The sequence below is a fragment of the Ambystoma mexicanum genome, chromosome 5q, assembly GCF_040938575.1.
Source record: "Ambystoma mexicanum isolate Mex_15411 chromosome 5q, UKY_AmexF1_1, whole genome shotgun sequence".
NCBI classification, from domain to species: domain Eukaryota; kingdom Metazoa; phylum Chordata; class Amphibia; order Caudata; family Ambystomatidae; genus Ambystoma; species Ambystoma mexicanum.
In genome coordinates, this window is record NC_090933.1 from 50,152,687 (window position 1) to 50,172,851 (window position 20,165).

A 20,165-nucleotide genomic window follows, 5' to 3' on the forward strand; every position below is an offset into this window, starting at 1 on the left:
GAGTACCAGTTAGGGGAAAAACTAAGTTTTAACAGGTGTCAAAACAAAGTTCCAAAGGGGTGCAAAACAAACAATGTTCCACAGCAACAAAGTTCTCTAGCTCAACAGGAACATTAAGTTCCAACTCAAAATGTTGACGCCAAGAGAATGGTTCCCTTCTCTTGGTCTCATTCAAGCTTTCCACTGTCGGTACAAATACCAGGGGAAATGTCCCCCTCCCCTAGGCTTCCTTTAGGCTCCTTACAATGTGAAGAGAGTGCCTTCTTTCTCTTGACTTCTCTAATGCAGTTCTCACAACAGCAGGGAGGGTGCTTAGCTTCTCCTGGTCCCTTCTTCGCAACACCAGGGAAGCTGCTTCCCTTCTCCTGGTCTCTTCTTCTCAACACCAGGAGGACGCTCCCCGGGTCTCTTCTTATCTCGCCTTATTTAACATTGCATTCCAGTCTCTTGGGTACGGGTCCCAAACCTGGGTGGCAGATCTGGTTCACTAGCCTGCCAAGTACTGCGACTATGAAGATGACTGACAATGGTAATCTTCATTGGGTGCAGGACCTAGACCCGTCTTCCTTGGCTTCTTTCTTGGGGCCTCGAGAGGGTTACTGTGCCTCTCCAAGTTTCCCTTCTTCCCCTTTTTATTTATAGTGATTTATTTATAGCATTTGTGTAACTCCCAAGTTCGGAGATATCACAGCATTTAGCTGGGTCAGGGTATCCCAGAGTTCCCTTCTGTCCCTACCAACCATTCTGGTCACCCCTGTACCTTTTAGGGTCTTTCCAAATAGTCCTTGGTCAGTTTTGGGGTCTTTCTGCTTCAGTTTTGGGCTCCTGCAGTCTTTCCCCCTTCTCCGATGTGCTGCAGCAGTTCCAGAGCATGTGGTTCCCATGGTTCCCCAGGGAGGGTTAGGCTTTCTGTCAGGTCCTTTGAAAAGGATTCTCCTGGGTTTACCCCAGTCCTCAACAATTTGCCAGCAGGAAATGGTTCCCCCTGCTTCTGACAGAGCCTCTGGTCCACAGCTTCTTCTTCGCCTTCTGCGGAAAAATGTCCCTTCTTGCTCCTCCAGGGATGGCTTCTCTCATACTTCCTAAATCTGTCTTCCTTTTTATACTTCCTCTGGCCAATAGGACTTGCGAAGAAACGGAGCCGCCCAACATGGTTCTCATATGTAATCCTCATTCCTCCACACTTCTCCCTCGTCACAGTACTGGTCTTCATACTCCATTGTGAGTCATTGTGATGCCTCCTCATCACAGTACCGGGAAAGTGATCTTCATTTAGGTAACTCCTATTCTTCCTCGTCCCAGTACTTTTAAAAGGGACTGAGTTTTCATGCAAGGGGGCTCTCCCTAGTGAAAAGGGGACAACATCCATGCATTCACCACACTATCAATAGGGACAAAGAACGCAATGGTGAACTTTGAGTCGAGGTGTGATAAATTGCTCACGTCTTTTAAGATTATTGCTGGACTTTTCCATACAGTTGAGAGATTTTTCACTATACACTAATCCTAGAGGCCTCACTTTGGTTCTCTTGCAGAGTATTTCTTTCAGGAAGATACCTTTCGAGGGGATGGTTGTTATGACAGGCTCTTAGGGTATTATACTTAAAAGGATACACTGTCAATTTGATAGTAGCCTTCAGTTGCTTTATTCAGCTACATAAATTCATCAGATGTAATCAAGTCCATCAGGAGATTATGACGTACACGTGCCAGGAGCCCACTGGCTCCCACCAACCAGGCTCACATATCTCAACTGCCTGGTGTTGAACCCCTTCATACCCAAACATTCCAAGCTTACAGCAAATATTCCACAAGTGACATACCTCCATACATACCTCCATACATACCTCCATACATCACTCCATACATAGGCAGGATGAATACACAGTACGAAATGCCAGTCACAACACCTCCTTCCCTTACTGTAACAAGCATACCACACCATACAACATGCATCACACCTCACAGTCACAACCACCACAACACCTCCTTCCCTTACACCACAAAACATACACCCTTCAGCATCAGACAGGACGCACACACTAACTAGTGTAACTCTGACACCACGATGACTTTACTTGGCCAAGAAGGCAAACAGCTGGACACACAGGCATAACTAACTATCCAGTAACGGCACCCCACCGACATGACCAGAAACTTCTACCCTCAAACAAACGCACTGGCTCCCACCACCCAGGCTCACATATCTCAACTGCCTGGTGTGGAGCCCATTCAAACCCAAACATTCCAAGCTTACACCAAACATTCCACAAGTGACATCACTCCATACATACCTTATCCAGGCAGGATGAATACACAGGAGGGAAGGCCAATCACAACAATGGTATGGTGGGAGAATATAAGAATTAGGGAATTTGACGTGTAACACAAGAACTTGCCATGATCTCACTCATCCTGGATTCCTTTGTTGTGTGTTTTGTGTGCCTCTATGTGCGCTCTGAGGCCTTCGGGTACGTAACGCGTTATAAGCAATAATAAACAATTAACAATAAAAGAGAAATGGTGACGCTAGCTATATGCTACTGGCCTTTTGCTGCAGAGTATGATCTTAGGTGGCACATCATTCCTCTGCGCATCTCCCACTGTTGAGACCAAGCCCTATCCCCAAGTGGACCTGTTTAGCCTAGGATTCCCCAGCAGACCCCTGTCCTGTAACCTTACATTTTGACCGATCATGCAAAAGTGGATATCCGTTGGCATAAGGGTGGGGTGTATTCACATAAAGGCTTAAAGGACCAACATTAGGAGAATTCCTTTTGTTCTCCCTGTTACTGAAAGCCAGAGGCATCAACCCTCTTGCTGAGTTCTGCAGGAATTATCTTGCTCATGACTTGCAATTATAAGAATATGGGTACGGCGGCAGAGAAATCACCCTTGCTCTTCATAGGCAGGACACGGCAAAACAAAAAGAGTCAAGATAATTACCAGTTCTATTGTAAGAGCCTGTTACGATATTGTTCTTTGAACTTGGAGTGTTCTGGTGCATCCTTTTGCAATTTTCGAGCAGATACTTTGAGACTAAGGTCATGACCTCCATTTTTACAGGTCTCGGGCAAGTTGAGTGTAGGAGGACTCACTCTTCGGTTCTCTTTGTTATTTGTTATTCACACATCATTGTTGTGATTACCATTCATCGTGGTGTTGTTTTTGTTTGCAATATGAGCATTCATTTGGTATTCAATATCTTTTTTCATTTGGCAGATCTCAACTTATGTCTGAATTAGTAGCTTGAAACTTATTTACTAAGATCACCAGGACTGTACCATAGTCATAGAAGAATCTTAAACCCAGACTGTAGAGCTTGGTAAAAAGAAAGTCCTTGTTTTGGGCAGCATGATCAAGGAGATAGTTAATCAGAGCACTAGTTACACCTTTAAGGGAACTTCAATATTATATAAGCAATGCTTCTGCCCCGCTATTATTTACAGGCTTGAGGTTATGCTTATGACTATATGGACATTGAAATGGTTGAATATTATTGAGGGTACATTTTGGAGAGGTATAATTGGAGTTCCACAGTGTATATGGCTGCTTTACGGCTCGAGCTGGGGCTGGGGTCTTTACCTGTTCAAGTAGTGAGCAGGATAGATGTAATGTATATGGAAATAAAAAAAGGAACTGGTATGCCGCTTATGATGTCAGCTAAGCAAATCTAGGACAGACAGCACCTTGACGCCTTTTAGATGCTTAGTGGAAAAGTTGGATTCAGACATTGGATGGGATCCTGATTGGGCTGATGACTTCATGGTTCTGAAAAAGGAATCTATGAAAAAATTGCAATTAGATGATTGGCAGAAGAATTATAACCACTTGGCATCCTTGAAAACGTACCGTGATGTCATACGCATGGACATACCTTCCTTAAACCTAAGCGTTTTCTTGCCCTTTCACCGCCCCAAACTTAGACAATTCAACATCCTCTTAAGACTGGAGCGTCTACCAACCCTTTCTGTAAAGGGCCCAGAGATGAGGATCCAGGAAGAAAGTTGAATTTGTGGGATGTGTGGACGACGAGATATGATTGAAACAAACAGGCATGTATTGACTTTATGTAGGAATTTAGATATCTTATAAATGAACAATTTAGGAAGGTTTGTCCATGAGGTCATATGGACTGATCACTTTTGGGCCTATGCATTGAGTATGAATGACATAGCTCTCAAGATAGCAACAGGTGGAGAATAGATTTACACCGCAACTCAGCGTTGGCGAAGTAGGTCTGGACGACTGGACGACTGGAATTATTTAGATTTCAGTGTGTAGTCGATGAAGGAGAAACTTGATCTACTCATGAGATGTATGTATGGAATTCTAATTTGTTGTACGATGTAATTAGTTAATGACATGATGATTAATTGTTTAACTGTTTAACTGATATTGTTTAGATTGCTGTAATTCTAATTTTTTGAAAAGGTCATTTCAACTAAAACAAAACATTTAAATAAATAAATAAAGTTGTTGGAACACAGCAAAGATTGAATTAGGATATGAACCATCTTTTTGCAATATTGACCTGAAATTATGGCAGATGCAATACTGGTGGATATTTGGGTGCAAATCCTGAATACGTTTTTGCAGCTCAGGTTCTTAAATAATCACTGCATTTCATTGGCTCTGACAGTCTCCATTGAGAGACACCTCATCGTGTCAAATGAAATTATTAGAATGCTCCAATTTGTTTTTTAAAAGGTTGAACGTGGGCCAGCTAATTCTAAGGACTTACACATCTGACGGTGGTGATGTCTCGCTCTTAATTAACCCCGCTGATCTACGAGAAGCTTGCCCTGTTGGTTTAGGAGCCATGGCTTTCATACTTTGAATGCCGGCAACACAGAACTGTGGCTGGTTACAACTAATCCCCCTTATTGACCTGTGTGTTCTTACAGCCAGCCTCTAGGAAACCTTTACCAAACACAGAGACATCCCATGACCAGGAGAGATTGCATCGTCACTGGTGCTTCAAAAGGAGGAAGAGTCTTACACATTGGTTCATGTCCCGTTTCCAGCTACTGGGTCAGACCCGTGCATGCACTTGTATTTTACTCCATATTTACATATCTCAGGAATATACTATTTTCTAAGGAGTAAAAACGGGTTTCCCAACCCCAAAGGATTTTTAAGGGGAGTAAAACTATATTTTGATTTTAAGATAAACACTATTTCTGTGCATCCAGTAATTCATGCAAATGAAAAGGTGAGGTATCTTTTTGGGACGGGAAGGTGTAATATTAGAGTGCCTTCCTGTGGCACTGCTCTCTGCTGGCACCAGTGTTCCAAGCATATTTATTTATTTATTGTTTGCTTGTTAGGCGCTTATCCAATAAGAAAAGACTGTTTCAAAGCGCCTATAGAGCAAGGGAGGGAGCGAAGTTGGGAAATACATTGCAACACAATATTTAAGAGCAGAGGGGGGAAAGGCAGAGGGACGAATCCAGGGAGGTGTGTGGATGGAGGCAGCGAGCAGGCAGGCTCCTACTGCATGTGTCCGTTGCGTCCTGCTTGTTGGTGGGAGCATTGGCCTGTTCTTAGGGGTGGGGGGAGAGGCCGGTACATTGCTTACATGCAGGGGCAATTGGTCCTCTCCTCTCCATTGACAGATTAGAGGTTCCTGAGTAAGATGATCAAGAGGGAGATCCCGGGAAGGCAATAAAATTCAGTTTTTCTATCCAGAATCTGTGAAAGTGAACTCGCACATAATCCCTCTGCAGCCTGCCAAGAAAACACAATGGTTTTCATGCCAGCAGTTATTTATTAAGCCTTTGATAAACGGGGAAAGGCCAGGCCAGGTTAAGTGTACGTGGAGGAGGATATTGGGAGACATGAGGCAGAAATAAGAAAGGAGGCAGCACTCGGCATTGATTTTCGCAGAGAGATCAGACGGACATCTCCTTTTGTCTGAGATGTCAGCATCAAGAACTGCGCAAATGTGAGAGGTGAGGGGGTTCACTCAGCCATCCCTTCCCCCCCAGAGAGATAAATGGGAGCCATGAGTAAAATGTTTAATGTGCAGTACAAGTTATAAAGGGAGCTGTCCGTCACTGTATTGTACAGGCTGATCCCTGCAGTCTCGGTGGAATCGCAGACGGGCAACACTAACTGTAAATACAGACTGCACATTGTGTTGGGTTATGTTTTGGGCAGATTCCCCATTTTGCGTTACCCAGTTTCTGGTTTTTGTGTGGTATTATTTTCATTGTGTGGTTCATTTTTTTTTCAAGCAATGCTTTGATACGCCAGTAAACAGCTGTACAAAAGGATAACAAAACCGCCGTGCTGGGCAATTGAGCAAGTATAGCAAAAGCCAGGATAGAGTATTCTGTCAGGGCACATATGGCAGGCAAGGCAATCGACAAAGTAGGAAAGAGTTGGAATTGGAAAGTGTTATGTTCTGTTTTTTGCTCATGCTGCGAACGAAATCCTGTAATGGTGCGTGTTTGAATTGGTTAGAGAGGGCTAGATGCCATAAAGTGTACGGTTAGATGAAAGGCAAGGCTTTCAGTGCTTGGATTCAGTTTCACATTTGAAGTTTAAGAAGCACATAGCTCAAGTTGTATATGTCGTCATTCTGAACCCCGAGGAATGCACCCGAAGCTTCTAACCTCCGAGCCCCCCAGGCGTCCCTTTTCCAGCCAGTGCTCTGACCCTTTTGACCAGTATTGCAGCTCCTGATGAGGGATGGGGAGCCATGAGGAGCTGCAGATGGAAGTGGTCACACTGGACTTCCTCTGCTTCTTGCGCTCAAAGCAGACCCACAGAAGAAATGTCGCGTCCCTCTGCTCAGATTCACAGTAGGCCATTGTGAATTCCATAATCCTCTACTGTAATGTCATAGTAAAGCAATATAACCCGAGCTGCGGGGGCATTACCGACTCAGGTAATGCCCCCGCTGCGAGGGTTATATTGCCATGAGTACCCCGGCCCGCATTATGTGCGTGACCGGGGCACTAAAAGCATTTTTTTCTGTTCCGAAACACTGCGGCGTTTCGGGACAAAAAAAAAAGAAACGACCAAGAAAATGCCCGCCGCCATGGAAAGGGAAAACGGAGTCCGTCTTCCCTTTCCATGGCGGCCATCGGGAGCGGACACGCTGGGAACACAAGTGTTCCCAGAGTGTCCGCTCCCGAAAGAGACAAAAGAAGCAGAAGGTAAGTGGGGTTGGGAGGGGAGGAAGAAAAAAAAATCAAATAAAAAAAAAACATACCTGCGTCCCCGGCGAGGGACGAGGGAAGCCTCCAGCCGTGTGGAGGCGCGGAGCGGGGATCCGCTCCGCGCCTCCACACGGCTGGAGGCTTCCCTCGTCCCTCGCCGGGGAAGCAGGAACAAGCAGGTAAGTGGGAGTATGGGGGAGGAGGGAGGAAAGGGAGTTTAAAAAAAAAAAGCCTTACCCGAGTCCCCGGCGGGGGGCGAAGGCAGCCTCTCGGCCGCGGGGAGGCTCAGAGCGGGGATGGCCCGCTTCCAGCCTCCTCATTGGCTGAGGGGCTGCCACGCCCCCGCCGAGGAGAAGGCGGCTGTAATCCCGGCCGAGAATCAAAGGATTCTCGACCGGGTAAGGACCCGGCGAGAGCCAATCAGAATGCGTGTTGCATTCTGCTTGACTCTCGCCGGGTACTAATAGGGGATATGATATTTTGAAGAGAAAACAGGTGTTGATGGCTGCCAATGGAAGCCATACAGAAAGAGTAAGCCACTTGGCCATGTAACTGGTAAACAGGGTGTTTCTTTCGGCAGATGTCGGCAGAGTAGAAAGTCTACTGGGAGAGTAAAGCATTTGGGTTGCTTAGGTAAATTTGGGGAGTTTTGTTGACAGGTTTTAAAGGTAAGTCCTAGGACCTTGAATTCCTACCTGGCTTGAACCTTTAAGCAAATCGATGTGTTCAGCAACTTGGTGATGGGCTTCCCTTTCTTAGACCTATAACAAGATGCTGTCTTGTGACCATAACTATTTGACTCTAGTAAAGTTGGTATTCCAGTGTGCTGGTATATTGACATAAAGTAATTTACCATTAACGTGGTTGCCTCAACTACTAAATGTTGGTTTGTTTCTATGTACAGAAGAATTCTAATGTCAGGAATCACGCAGTGTCAGAAGAAGTTTAGGATTTTGTATGAGTTGGCGGTAAGAGGGAGGCTGTAGAGTCCAGCAGCTTGTGCATTGCGGATGGAGCTTTTGAGTAGATGGCTGTGGGCTAGAAGACACATTTTCATGTCAGTCCCTCTTGGGAGCTCAATTCCTGGCGAGCACAAAAGATGATTTCTGTTAACAGAAGGCTTCAGCTTAATTGAATACAGTCGGGAAGGGGGTTCATGATTTGTACTCTGCAGGAAGACCACAAAGGGGCTCTGCAATTAAAAGACCCTATTGGAACGCTTGAGTTACAAAATAGCAGAGTTGACTTGCTCGCATTTTGTAACTCGAGTTTTTCCAAATGTGCCTTTTTCTCCCCCGTTTTAAATTTGATGTATGCGGGGGACACCCCAGCAGCTCATAATGAGGAACTAGGGGGACACCCCCGCTCCCTTTGTTCGCCATTACCGGCTACAGTTTCTTTTACCCATCTGAATGCGCACTAAAAGCACCTTCTTCTTTCTAATTATGAGCTTTTGGTGCGATACCCTTTAACCACCCCGTGATTGATGCCGACCTTACCAGATGGCCCCAAGTCAAAAATATGAATTTTCTCTACTCTTTCTAGTCATGGCACCACTTTATCCTTCTATGTTTCAGGGTGAACTTGTGGCATGTGCCTCGCCATGTTTCTATGATTACCAAATCAGGTCTGTGAGATTTCGCCTCAGGCCACTATTGCCGAGAACTGCATTTCCGGTTCTGCCTTTGGCAATGCGTTGAATCATTTGTCGTGGGCCCGTTCCCCACTCCCCAACAGTCCACTTATGCAAGTGACACCCCTGCAAGCCCCCGAATGCCCCCTACCCTTAATTCATACAGTGGACACTCCCAAAACCCCTGGACTCTCAAGGACCCATTCTTTGCCATCTTACAACTAAGTCCCCCTACCTGCCCCCTACACGGTAACCAATGCTTTCCCCACCTCTGACCCCCTTCCCAAAACTCCAACTAATAGCCCGACGCCGCTTCTGCTGCCTAAATTGATCCACGTATTCATGAATGCGCTATTCCCGACTGGATGTCGCTTTGGGGCCCTGTATTATGCATAGTGTTGTGTTATGTTAAGTATAATATCGCACACCTTCTGCCATTTTCATGGTCTCTCGGTGCTTAGAAACCTGCAAGTGATGGCGTGGGTTGGTGTTGGTTGGAGTGGGAAATTGGTAGGAGTCATATTGAGAGAAACTGGGTTCAGTGTGCGTGTAGGTTTCTAGATGTTTTTGTGTGTACATGTCTTGTGAGGACCCGCTGGGTGCGAGTTTGTGTGGTGACCCAGTCAGATTAATGCTTGTGCATATCATGTGTTGTAAGGTTGTGGTCCAGGGTGTGTGGCATTGGAACTGAAAGACTGAGTTCAGCTTTCTAAACGAGGCTTTCTCGCACCCATTTGCTGGCGTAGGATCCCTCCTTTCGACTGGTGTCGCCCCTTTGCGTTTTGTCAGATATCTTTTGGCTTACGCTGTGTGTACCCCGTGTACTATTGCAAGTATTTTCACTCTCCTATTTTCCAGCCTGGCACACAGGGCAAACCACCAAACAGGGAAAAGTTCAAATTGCTCCGACTGATGGTGACAATACTGGCAAATTGATTACACGGGTAGGATTTTAGGAGAGGCAACACAGTAAAATGCGAGAGGAAAGGGAAAGTCTATGGGCCTGATGCACAGAAGTGTTTTATAATGGTGCAATCCCATAGGAAAACGCTCTGAGAATCAGGCCCTACATTTCCACGAGATGGGGCCCTTCCCGTGTGGCACTCACCAGACAGCCCCGAACCACATGAGGTGTCCCTGGGACTGTGCAGTGAATCATTTGAGATGAACTAGAAGCTATTGATCTTTAAAGCCCAGTGCTGACTCCAGTAGAAGCTACGAAAAAAACATGTCATTGCTGCCATGCACACAACATTTCAGATGTTGCGGGTTGATGCCAACGTTGAGTTTTCTTTCTCCCCACCCGTTTGCAGACTTGATTTCATCTACGACTTGTTTGAACATGTTTCCAGCCGCAGTGGCCAAGACACCCTGAAAGGCGGAAGCAAGCACAGGAAACTCACGGTCAGCCTCCAGTTCAAGGTGTGTAGATTCGCCGTGGGTTTACGGAACATGGGACTGGGCTTGGAGGAAGCCGAGCTGAAGTATCACCTGTCATTTAAAACATTAACTTGGGCAGGATGCGCAAATGTATCATTGCATGATGTTCTGCCTTGCTTGCGGGGAAGGTGAAGTTATAAGACAGTCTTGCCCCATCTTATTTTCATTTGGGATATATGTCTCCCTGTCTATCAGACAAAAGCCGCCCAAGCAGTGAGACCAGAGTGGTTGGCTTTTCTCTGTGCACCACGTGTTTTGTGTTATTTGCAGGTTTCCTTTGGTGTATGGCTAATAGACATGAAGGGGTCCTTATTAGGCTGGTCTACCTGTCTGTTTTCATTGATGTCCATCCAAGTCTCATACCCAGAATGCTTCACTTCCTTTCATCCAAACCAAAGAGACCCGTCTTGTATTTTATTTCTCTGTAATAACAGTCATTTGCAGCGCTGTGCATGGAATGGGTTTGCAGAATCTCTTTATTGTCACTGGGCCAAACATTGTGTAAGACTTGCTGTTTGCTACGCATGTTTTTTTTAGATAAACAGTAATTATCATTTTTGCCATGCTTACCAGGAGACAGCTCAGCATAGTTTCGCAACCTCGTTGAAAACTGGCAAGCTGCCCTGTACTAAATTCCTCTTGCATTAGAAGAATGAAGCGTGTCTTTTCTCTAGAAATTAAAATGTATTTTTTCAAATAAATTCCACTTCTCTCCCATTATGTTCCCAATCAATCCTGATTCTACCGCCTACTTTCAGCAGGACTGGGTAACCCTCTGACAACCCACAAAGGGGTACAGAGTGTGCTGACCTTGCCATGGAGCAGAATGGTCGCTAGAGCTAGAGAGCCCGATCCACCCCCACCCCAAATCTGCCCAGGAATGGGGTTGGGGCTGCCTCACGAACGCGATTGATCTGTAGCCCTCCTGATCCGAAAGGCTGAACATCCCCATCAATCAAGCACATGCATGTTTTAGCCAATTAGAGTGCCAGAATGTTCTGTACAAAATGATTAACTGACATGCTCTGATTTCTCACCAATGAGGTGGTCAGAACTCGTGAGATGTTCAGATTGGATGAATTCAGGGCATCTGAGCAAATCATAGCCCATCTTCACCCCACCCCAATCAATGCAGTGAATAAGGGAGTTTAACATGGTGACTCCACATTCTCGAATGATTTTCTGCTTCCCGCGGTGCCCATGACACACCAAAGAAGGGGACAGAGAGTACTTTTGGACCTCAGATACCAGTTTTTGTCATGGAGGACAACAGAACCCCCGTGCTCTCCCATTGGCGTACAGGTTTCCGTTTTGGAACTCTTTGCAATTCCAGTACCGATGTGTATGCTTTTCACGCTGCACCGGGCACCATGTCTAGTACCTTTAGGGAAATTTTTTGGTGAAGTATCTCCTACTTTGTGCCACTGTCCCTTGAACACACACAAAGGGTACACTAAATATTTCCCTGTCTGATTGATTATCAGATTTTCTTGTCAACATCACTGCACAAGTCTCAATGTCATTAACTCTTCGAACTGGAAAAAAAAATTGTTTTCCCAGGACCACACAAGTTTGGTCAAATAGGGAAACCGGGATTAGGTCAACTAATTCCAAAAATGACAACTTGGCCACTAGGCTACATCTTTCTGTACAGGAACATTGGATGAGGGGTATTAAAAACAGTCATCAACATATGGCTAGGGCAGCACCAAACTGAGAAGAGCTACTATTTTGCTTTTGTATGCCTACCCCCCGAACTCCCACCTTAAATTCATCACAATAGTCAGAGTCACTCACGTTTGGCCTCTAGTTATAGACATCATAGAATTGCTGTCCTTTCTTCCTCACTTCTTTACTGAGCCGGGCACTCTTACATGGATCCTATCCATCCTATGACCTTACCAGTCACTCACCCTCTATTATGCTACCTCTTCCCTGGAGGGAATTTTACTTTTTGCATCTTTCTCACAATTGATTTCAAATGGACCCTCGACACATTTGTCTATGTCCCAGATTCCTGGCTGACCTTTAAAGTAACTAAAACCTTTCATGCGCAAGCTAATTTATTTTGAGGACTCTGGTTAGACCCTAAAGCTACCAGAGCAGGGAGACTGTTTCTTCCATGTATGTTTTCCTTTATTGCTCCCAGTGAGTGGAGTGTTTTCGGGGTAGTTCTTATCCCTTCTTCTTTTTCTGTTTGGCAACATTTGCTATGCCTTCGTGATGTGCCTAGGAAAGGCTGGTGGCAGTGAACCATGTTTCACAACCTTTTCCTGAGAGCTACCGCGCACCATCTTTTTTTACAGTGATAATGCCATTTTGTGTACCATGTACTCAGTATGGCTGGCCATCAAGGTCTAAGTACCGTCCTTTGGCCATCTTGCTTTTCGGACTTTTTCCTGCCCTCTCAAGTCAGAAATATCCAAGCAAGGGCATGCACATTCGTAATGTCCCGCTCTGCAATCTTTGTTGACTATAACTGATTGAAAATGGAATTGAACATTCTGGTCTCAGTCGCATTTCTTACATATGTCATCTGTGCTGGGCAGATGTGGGCTAAGTGGTTGTCCATGGTTGGAATGCATTTTTTTGTTTGGATGGTACAGCTCCTTGCCAACGGAGAGCTGGGGCAACCAGCCAGCCTAATTGTTGGATAAGAGGAGTGTGCCTGGAGCCATTCTGTAGGTTGCCTTCTGGAGCCAAGAATCTGAAGATGAGAACACTGCACCGAAGACCCGGAAGACTGCTGCACAAGCAAACCAGCATTGCCTAAGCCATTTCCATGGATCCTATGCTCCATCTCTTGTGGCCAGGGAACACCTTCTTCATCAGTACCTTCCTCCCATGTAGTAATGCAATCAACTAATCCTTTGCCCTGCATCATCATGGCCACTCACTGATCAGGCCTCTCTGCTTCAAAGAGTTGCATCTTGGGACTCTGCCGTGCTCAGCTTGTGGCCCAGAAACATTGTCGCCTGGGTCCGCTGCTCTCCATCCTGAAAAGGGGCCTCCCTGCAGCCTATTATCTGCCACTGCCTCAAGCTAAGCCTGCTGACACCACTTCTCTTCATCCGATGTGTGCTGGGGGCGAAACCTCATCGTGGGAGTCCCAGTAATGTCTGTCCCTGGGTCGCCTGACCTTTCCTTCTGGAACCCTCCCTAAACTGGAGATGAGATTACTAGTTATTTTACCTGCATCTGTGTTAAGGCCTAATAAATAGTATATTTTTAGACTTCTATGCAGAACTCTGACTTGGCTGACTCCAGGTGTTGTTACCTGTACTTACACACCAAAGCCCTGATCTCTTACATCTGCCTTTCTGTTCAGCTTGCGCTACCTTAAGAGTGTTTGGTTAGACCAAGTGTGAAAAGCCCTTGTTCATCGCCTAAGTTGGCCTCACGGAACCCTCCCACAGGGCTGCTTCTGAAAATCACCCCTAGCACTCTCCTGCAGTCTCTCCCTACTCCAACCCGCCGCACTTTCTTTTCCTCCACGGACTAGGGTCCAGATACCCCAAGAGGGGGCAGAATGCTCCTCTTTTCAGACAAGCCTTAGTAATGTAAGACCACTGTGGTGGTAATTTGGCGCATTCACATTGTTCACTGCACGTGCAGAAATATACGCCTATATATTTCGCTCTGAAATGAGGCAGACACACATTATCAACTCTGGGGAAAGGTGGCCCAAAGTCTAGCTGCCAAGATCAATAAACCACTGATAATGACGCAAGGAGCTCAAGTCCTTCTATTGGAATGCATCCCACATTATCCTGAGTTTAACTAATGGGACTGCTGCGCTGCCACTTATCGCACTGCAGCTGTTGCTAGATATGCTTTGTTTGATCCTTGCTTTGGAAAACTGCATAGTCATTATTTGCTGCATAAAAACATGTGTTTGGGACTTCGTGCACAACTGGGATAGTTACAATGTATCCAATTCCCCCTAATTCTCTGTGTTCTTTATCGCAGGACTCGCTGCATTCCTTAATGGGCACACTAAGTTCCTCAAACCCGTTCTTCATCCGCTGCATCAAACCAAATGCGCAGAAGGTAAGGCACGCTAGCAACAGGTAACAGGCTGTTGCAACATTTTCCTGTGAAGTGCATCTCTTGCTTCGTGTTGTTTTTTGTTTTGTTTGTTTAGTTCTGGTGGATAAACTGGACTTATAGTTTGTGTGTGTGTGTTTTGTGCATTTTTGCTTCAGCGGTTTTGCACTGTGATCTATTGATGTTTCATGAGGAATCTAGGTTTCATGGTGTTTCCCTAGACTTTGGGTTCTTGCTGTTTGGCGAGTGAGGTGTGATAATGGTACCCAGGGATTTCATTGCAGAATATCCACCACACATTTTTCAGTGCAGAATCTTCACCACACATTTTTCAGTGCAGAATATTCATCACAATGAAATTAACCGACCATTTCAAAATTAAAAAAACACTGTTAATTTAGGAAAAGTGTTATTGCTTTTACAGAGGTGGGCAGTGGGGCAATAAGGGACTGCGCGGGGTGCGGGTCTCACCCGCATTTTGCATGTGAAATGTGTGGAACACTAGGGAACAAATCGGTTGTAGAAGGAAATCAGTGGTAAAATCACATGGCACCATAATAATTTGGACAGTCAGCATAATTTAGAATATTGGGATAGTGTGTTTAAGAGGACGATTCCTTCTCTGAAATGTTTCTCTCCAGGGAGAACCGTCTCCCATTGATATGAAAAAGAAAAAGTGCCACGCCAACTCTACTATGCCTTGGGCCAGCGTTTGCACGTGGCTTGTGCTGAAGGCAGGAGTCACAATTCTTATTGTTGGACAAAGCCTTTAACAGAGGAACAGCTTCATTTTTAAATCATGTATGCCTTTTTTATTTTGTGTAATGATGGTACGTTGCCTTACTGGCAGTTCAGAGTCTTTTGGGGCACAACAGAACTTTAAACATTCAACAACTCTAACCCATCTAGATGATTAAAAAAACAAAACAATACAATAATCACTATGGATGGAGTGTTTTTTTAAATTGTTTTACAATTGTTTTACAAAGTTAAAACGCATCAAATGACACTTCTCTAGTCCGTCCTCCCATCATTGAAGGAGTCAGTTCCGTCCCTTCCTTTCGTCACGTTGCAACTTGCGTGTCCCGTGTTGCTTGCCACGAATTCAGCTTCATGTCATTTAGGATGAAGTACCTCTCTCTTGTACTAGGTGAATGTTCTGAAAAGAGTTGGCCACCACTATTGTTTTTGAAGTTTGTTCCCCACACATCAAGCGGTTCCACCAAACCTCCTCTTCATGTACTCGCAAGTCCAGGGAAAGGTGGCCCAAGTAGATGGTTCTTTTCGCCTTCAGGACCGGACATGATAGTAGGAGATGCCGTAGTGTTTCCAATTGTTTTTGGTTCTTGCAATAACGGCTTCTGTTTGTAGATGACAATTTTCTTACTGCTAGAACTTCATTGGTTGGAAGTAGATTTAAACGTGCTCTTAAAAACGTGGACCTATGTGTTCTGCTTGGGAATCGTTGCATATAACCCAAGAGCTGGTTACATGTTTTTAATAATCACCATGGATGGACTATTTGAAGCACTGCAGCCAATCGGCTTCTGTGAAATGTGGCCTCTGAGCACCGTTTTAGCCCTGCAATTCTTAACAGTCTGGCAGCACTTGGACACTCCTGGCCTCCTTCCCCCTTTGTATTCAAGCCGCGGCCCCGCTGTATGTCTGCTTTTTCTTCCTAGTGATTAAGTCTTCCCATGCTTTCCGTATTTTTCCTGTGCATGGCGCATGCGTTGGTGTAAGCGTGATGCACCAGAGGTGCTGGCTTCTACCCCTTGCTCAGCCTTGGCATGATTTTTTGTGAGTTTTAGGGGTTCGAAGTCCTGAGTTCGCCTTAAGTGTCATGTCATTTTCTGATGTTGCCATGGTTATTTTAGCAAAAAGAAAACATGTGTGTGCTCTGCAGTGCTCTACCTGGGATGAAAAAGCAAAACAAAGTAGGCCCCAATCCATGTAAGATAGCTCCGTGTTAAGGTGCCTGTTGCACAGCCGCGGTCGTATCCGCAAGCCAAATACTTCCATTCTAGTGAAACCGGTCAAGGAGTTAATGTGCCTGCTGCAGCGATCTTTGCGTAACATGCCGGACACAGCTCCCTCCATCATAAAACAGAAGAATTGTGGTGCCATTTTCACTATTTTACCCCACCTGCACACCAGATTGTTGCTAAAAAGCCAGCATTAGCAGGGCCAATAGGTGGCTTTTTTGTTATTGAGTAGGTGAATATTATTGAATAAATGGATGATTGGGTGAATATGGTTGTACTGGTGGAAAGACTAGTGAATACAAAATTTTGGATGAATGTATACATATGGTTTAATGGGCTGATAGGAGCAGAGGTTTTCAAGTTCCTTGGTAGATTAGTAATCTTTGGTTTCAGCATAACAGACTTTGTCAGCCAGGAGTCCGTTTTTCTTTAAAAAGGCGCAGGGGCAGCATAGGCAAGCTCACTGAGCTTTCTTATCTGGATTCAAGCCTGAGCTCCCCATGTTACAAAAATCTCTGTAGCAGGTTCTCGCACCGGGAGAGAACTCTTAGCCGGGTGGAGGAGACTGTCTGCTTGGAGAATTTCTTGTATGTGAGGATTGTGGGCCTGGGGGTGATAATACCAGACAGCTTATATAACACACACCACAAACTAAATTGTCTCCATCAAAGTGAATAATTCAAATTTATTGGGGACACCCACACTTGCATTCCAGAGCGCCCTATGTCTATTTCAAGGAAAATGGGAATTCCATATTTTTACACATGTGCTTTGGTTGGGGAGGAGGGTGAAATGGTTTTCTGGGGGGCAATGGGGGTGCAGGAAATTACAGGTGCTCTTTTTGAAGGAAAATGATGTCAGAGGGATAGGAGGAGAAGTGTAGAGATATGACCTGTCTATAGGGTATACGACCAACAGGATTACATTGGTAGAAAGGCTGAGATGTTAATGAAAATAAATAACAAAAGACATCTTGGAGACCTGCCGTGCCTTTTCAAGCCTTTAGTAGCCCACACTGCTTTCCTATGTTACTCCTTTGCCAACGGCCAAGGAGTACTTTTTGTGATACTCACTCTGTACCACGTAAGGATTTGGCCAATCACGGTCTCTCACTCTAGCGGAACCACCCTAAGTAAGCTTCCCAAATAGCCAGCAGGCAAAGGGTATGTATCATTTATCATACTACAGCTGCACTATCTCAGGGTACCAGCAAGGCTTACAGAACCCTTCATCACACCTCAAGTGAAGCACCCCAGTTCACAGGATAGCACAGAGTACCCATCAAACCTCACACCCTGCTTGAACCCGCACAGAATGTGAGTACTTTTCATCTTTCCCTGCATGAATTGTCCCAGGATGTGACTGAGCTCTTTGCCCCCTGGGCTGAATGTGCCATCCCACTGGAGTACAGAAGGGGGTTCCACTCTGTCTCACCCATTCCAAGGCAACAAAGTACAATACTTTTCATCACCTCATGGCTGACCCACGCCATGCCAAGAGAACAGTGGAGCTGCAACACATCCATCTTGTCGCCAGCACAGTGCACCTCTCATAACTCCTTACCTGACCCATCCCAGGACAACCCCAGGGTTGAAATAATTATTTAATTAACAGGAGCTAAAAACTGCAATTGAATATCAGGCATAACCCCGCAAGCATGAGCTACCACGTTGCTTGCTGCACAACTAACTTCCACATGAGATGCAAACAATAGCGTTTTTACCACTATACCTGTTCCTTTATGCACAGTGATACCTCTGGATCTGGGTGCTACAACAAATACAATAAATAAATAAAAATAAAAGTAAAAATTAAGTGTTTTCTATAGGTGTCCTAGTGATCCTTCTTATGCATTCCCAAACTCACACTGTTGAGGTATGTTTGTACGGTGCCATTTGGGAGAATCAAAGGTTGCTTCTGGTAGTGTGTGTGTCAAGCTAAACTGGCTCTTTTAGGATGTACGCAGAAGCTAAATAGTTCCCCGTAATTTTGATCCCAGCACTACAATAGGACCTTTATTCGCAACTTTTCAGAACTATCGTAGGACAACTTTCATCACCTTTACAGAGCAGGCTGCATAAAGCATTAATGGAACCGTAACCGAGCATTTTGCCTTTGAACCTGCCTGCATCAGCACAGGTCATTATAGTAATGAAAGACCGCATTTTCTTCCACTCTTTCTAACCGTCACAAATTTGCAATGAAATACTTTCAATGACAGCATAGCTAGAACATCCCACGGGCATACAGATTATTTCATCTCAGCCTGCATATCTATGCCATTGTTTTAATGCTGGCAGTTGTACTCACAATATATGGCAACACTGCCCCTGTATACCACTTTAATAATACTGTGTCCACCTCAATATATGTTATGTTATGTTAAAGGTACTTATATAGCACACCGTCACCAACGGAATTGGTCCCCGGCGCTCTAGCAGATCTGTAAATAGGAAGGAGGCTGGGTAGGGTTAGTGGGGAGAAGGAGAGTAGGGGAGTTGGAGAGGTGGTGTGCTGTCGGCAGCTTCAGCTCGATATACACTGGGTGCTGGGCTTTGGTGAAAGTATCGGATCGGGTGAGAACTCATGTGCTGTAGGTGCTGTTTATGTGTTGTTGATGCGGTGTGGTGAAGTGCGTGCAGATTGCTGGGATGGAAAGGGTTGTATGTGTTTGTATGGTTTGAGTATGCAGAAAATTGAGGTTTGGGATTAGTGGGGTCTGTATCCTGATTCCGGTACTTCTGGTTCCGTTTGAGCTGTATCCGTGTGGGTGGGGTGTGTTGCTGGTTCCTTGTGGGTCCTCTCATTGTGGTGGTGCTGTGCGGATCCAGCTGTATCATAGTGAAGATTGTTTGGAGTGATAGGTGTGTCTGAACCTTTTCTTCGGGTGTGTAGCTGTGTTGGTACTATCTATTCTCTTGTTGTCTAATGTGACAATGGTCAGTAGAAGCTTTGAATGGTTAAGGGTCTGATGAGGCGTCCTAGTGCGTCTGTCTCAGTCGGCCTGTGTATTCAGTCGTTAGTTTCCTTCTATCATGACTGTCTTTCAGTTAGTTCTTTGGTTACCGTGGGGTGATTTCCTTAAGGCTGTTGTGTAGTTGTAGTTTGCGTGTGATGGCGCAATGTGCTTTTCGCTGTGTCTTGGTGAGTATTGTGTAATGTGGGTGCCTATTCTGTTTCTCACCCTCTGGATGTGAGCTAAAGGTAAGGGTTTCCAATTCCCTTGCTGTCTGCCGAGGACAGGTCTGTTGGGAATGGCTATAGTTTAGGGTGAGGGTCCTATTGATCAGTCGTCCTGGTGTTTCTGTCTACATCTTGCAATGTATTGGGCCTTTGGTCCTATTACGGCTCTCTCTCGGTTAGTTGTTTGGGGTATTTTCCTTAGGGTTTATTCTGTCGATTGCTTGGTGTGGATCAGGGTCCGTCTCTTCATTCATCAATGTTTTAGTTGTGAGTGTGGCCCTGTGGTTGGTCTTTCTAGTTATGACGTGAAGAGCCAAGCTTTGAGTAGTTTCCTGAAAAGTAGGTGGTTTCTTGTGTTACGTATGTACTTTGGAAGGTCGTTTCAGGTTTTCGGTGCTTGGTGAGAGAAGGAAGATCCTGAGTTTTCTTTTGTTGTAGGGTTTCGGTTCCAGGTGGATGTCAATGCTTGATCTGAGGGTTCTTGTCAGTTTATGTAGATGCAGTGTGGTGTGTTCTCTTCAGGGTAGTTTCAGAAGCATTCTGTCTGCTGCATTTTGTATGAGTTGTAGTTTTTTTTCAAAGTCGTTCAGGCATACCTAAGTATAGGCTATTGGCGTAGTCTACTCTGGACATGACAAGGGTGATGATGGTGGTGGTTTTGTTGGGGAATGATAGGAACGATAGGATCATCTTTGTTGCTCGCAGGAG

At 45.2% G+C, this 20,165-nt stretch overlaps 1 protein-coding gene and 1 long non-coding RNA gene across 2 annotated transcripts in view; one reads left to right on the forward strand and one right to left on the reverse strand.

Moving 5' to 3' along the window:
- MYO10 (myosin X) overlaps positions 1 to 20,165 on the forward strand; it is a 640,382-nt gene that overhangs the window by 408,740 nt on the left and 211,477 nt on the right. The window contains exons 18-19 of the mRNA XM_069620501.1: positions 10,116 to 10,224; positions 14,212 to 14,292. Coding sequence (XP_069476602.1) covers positions 10,116 to 10,224; positions 14,212 to 14,292 — 190 coding nt within the window. The remainder of the gene's footprint in view (positions 1 to 10,115; positions 10,225 to 14,211; positions 14,293 to 20,165) is intronic.
- The window catches only part of LOC138497193 (uncharacterized), a 79,890-nt gene that overhangs the window by 43,081 nt on the left and 16,644 nt on the right, over positions 1 to 20,165 (reverse strand). The gene's annotated exons all lie outside the window — the stretch shown is intronic.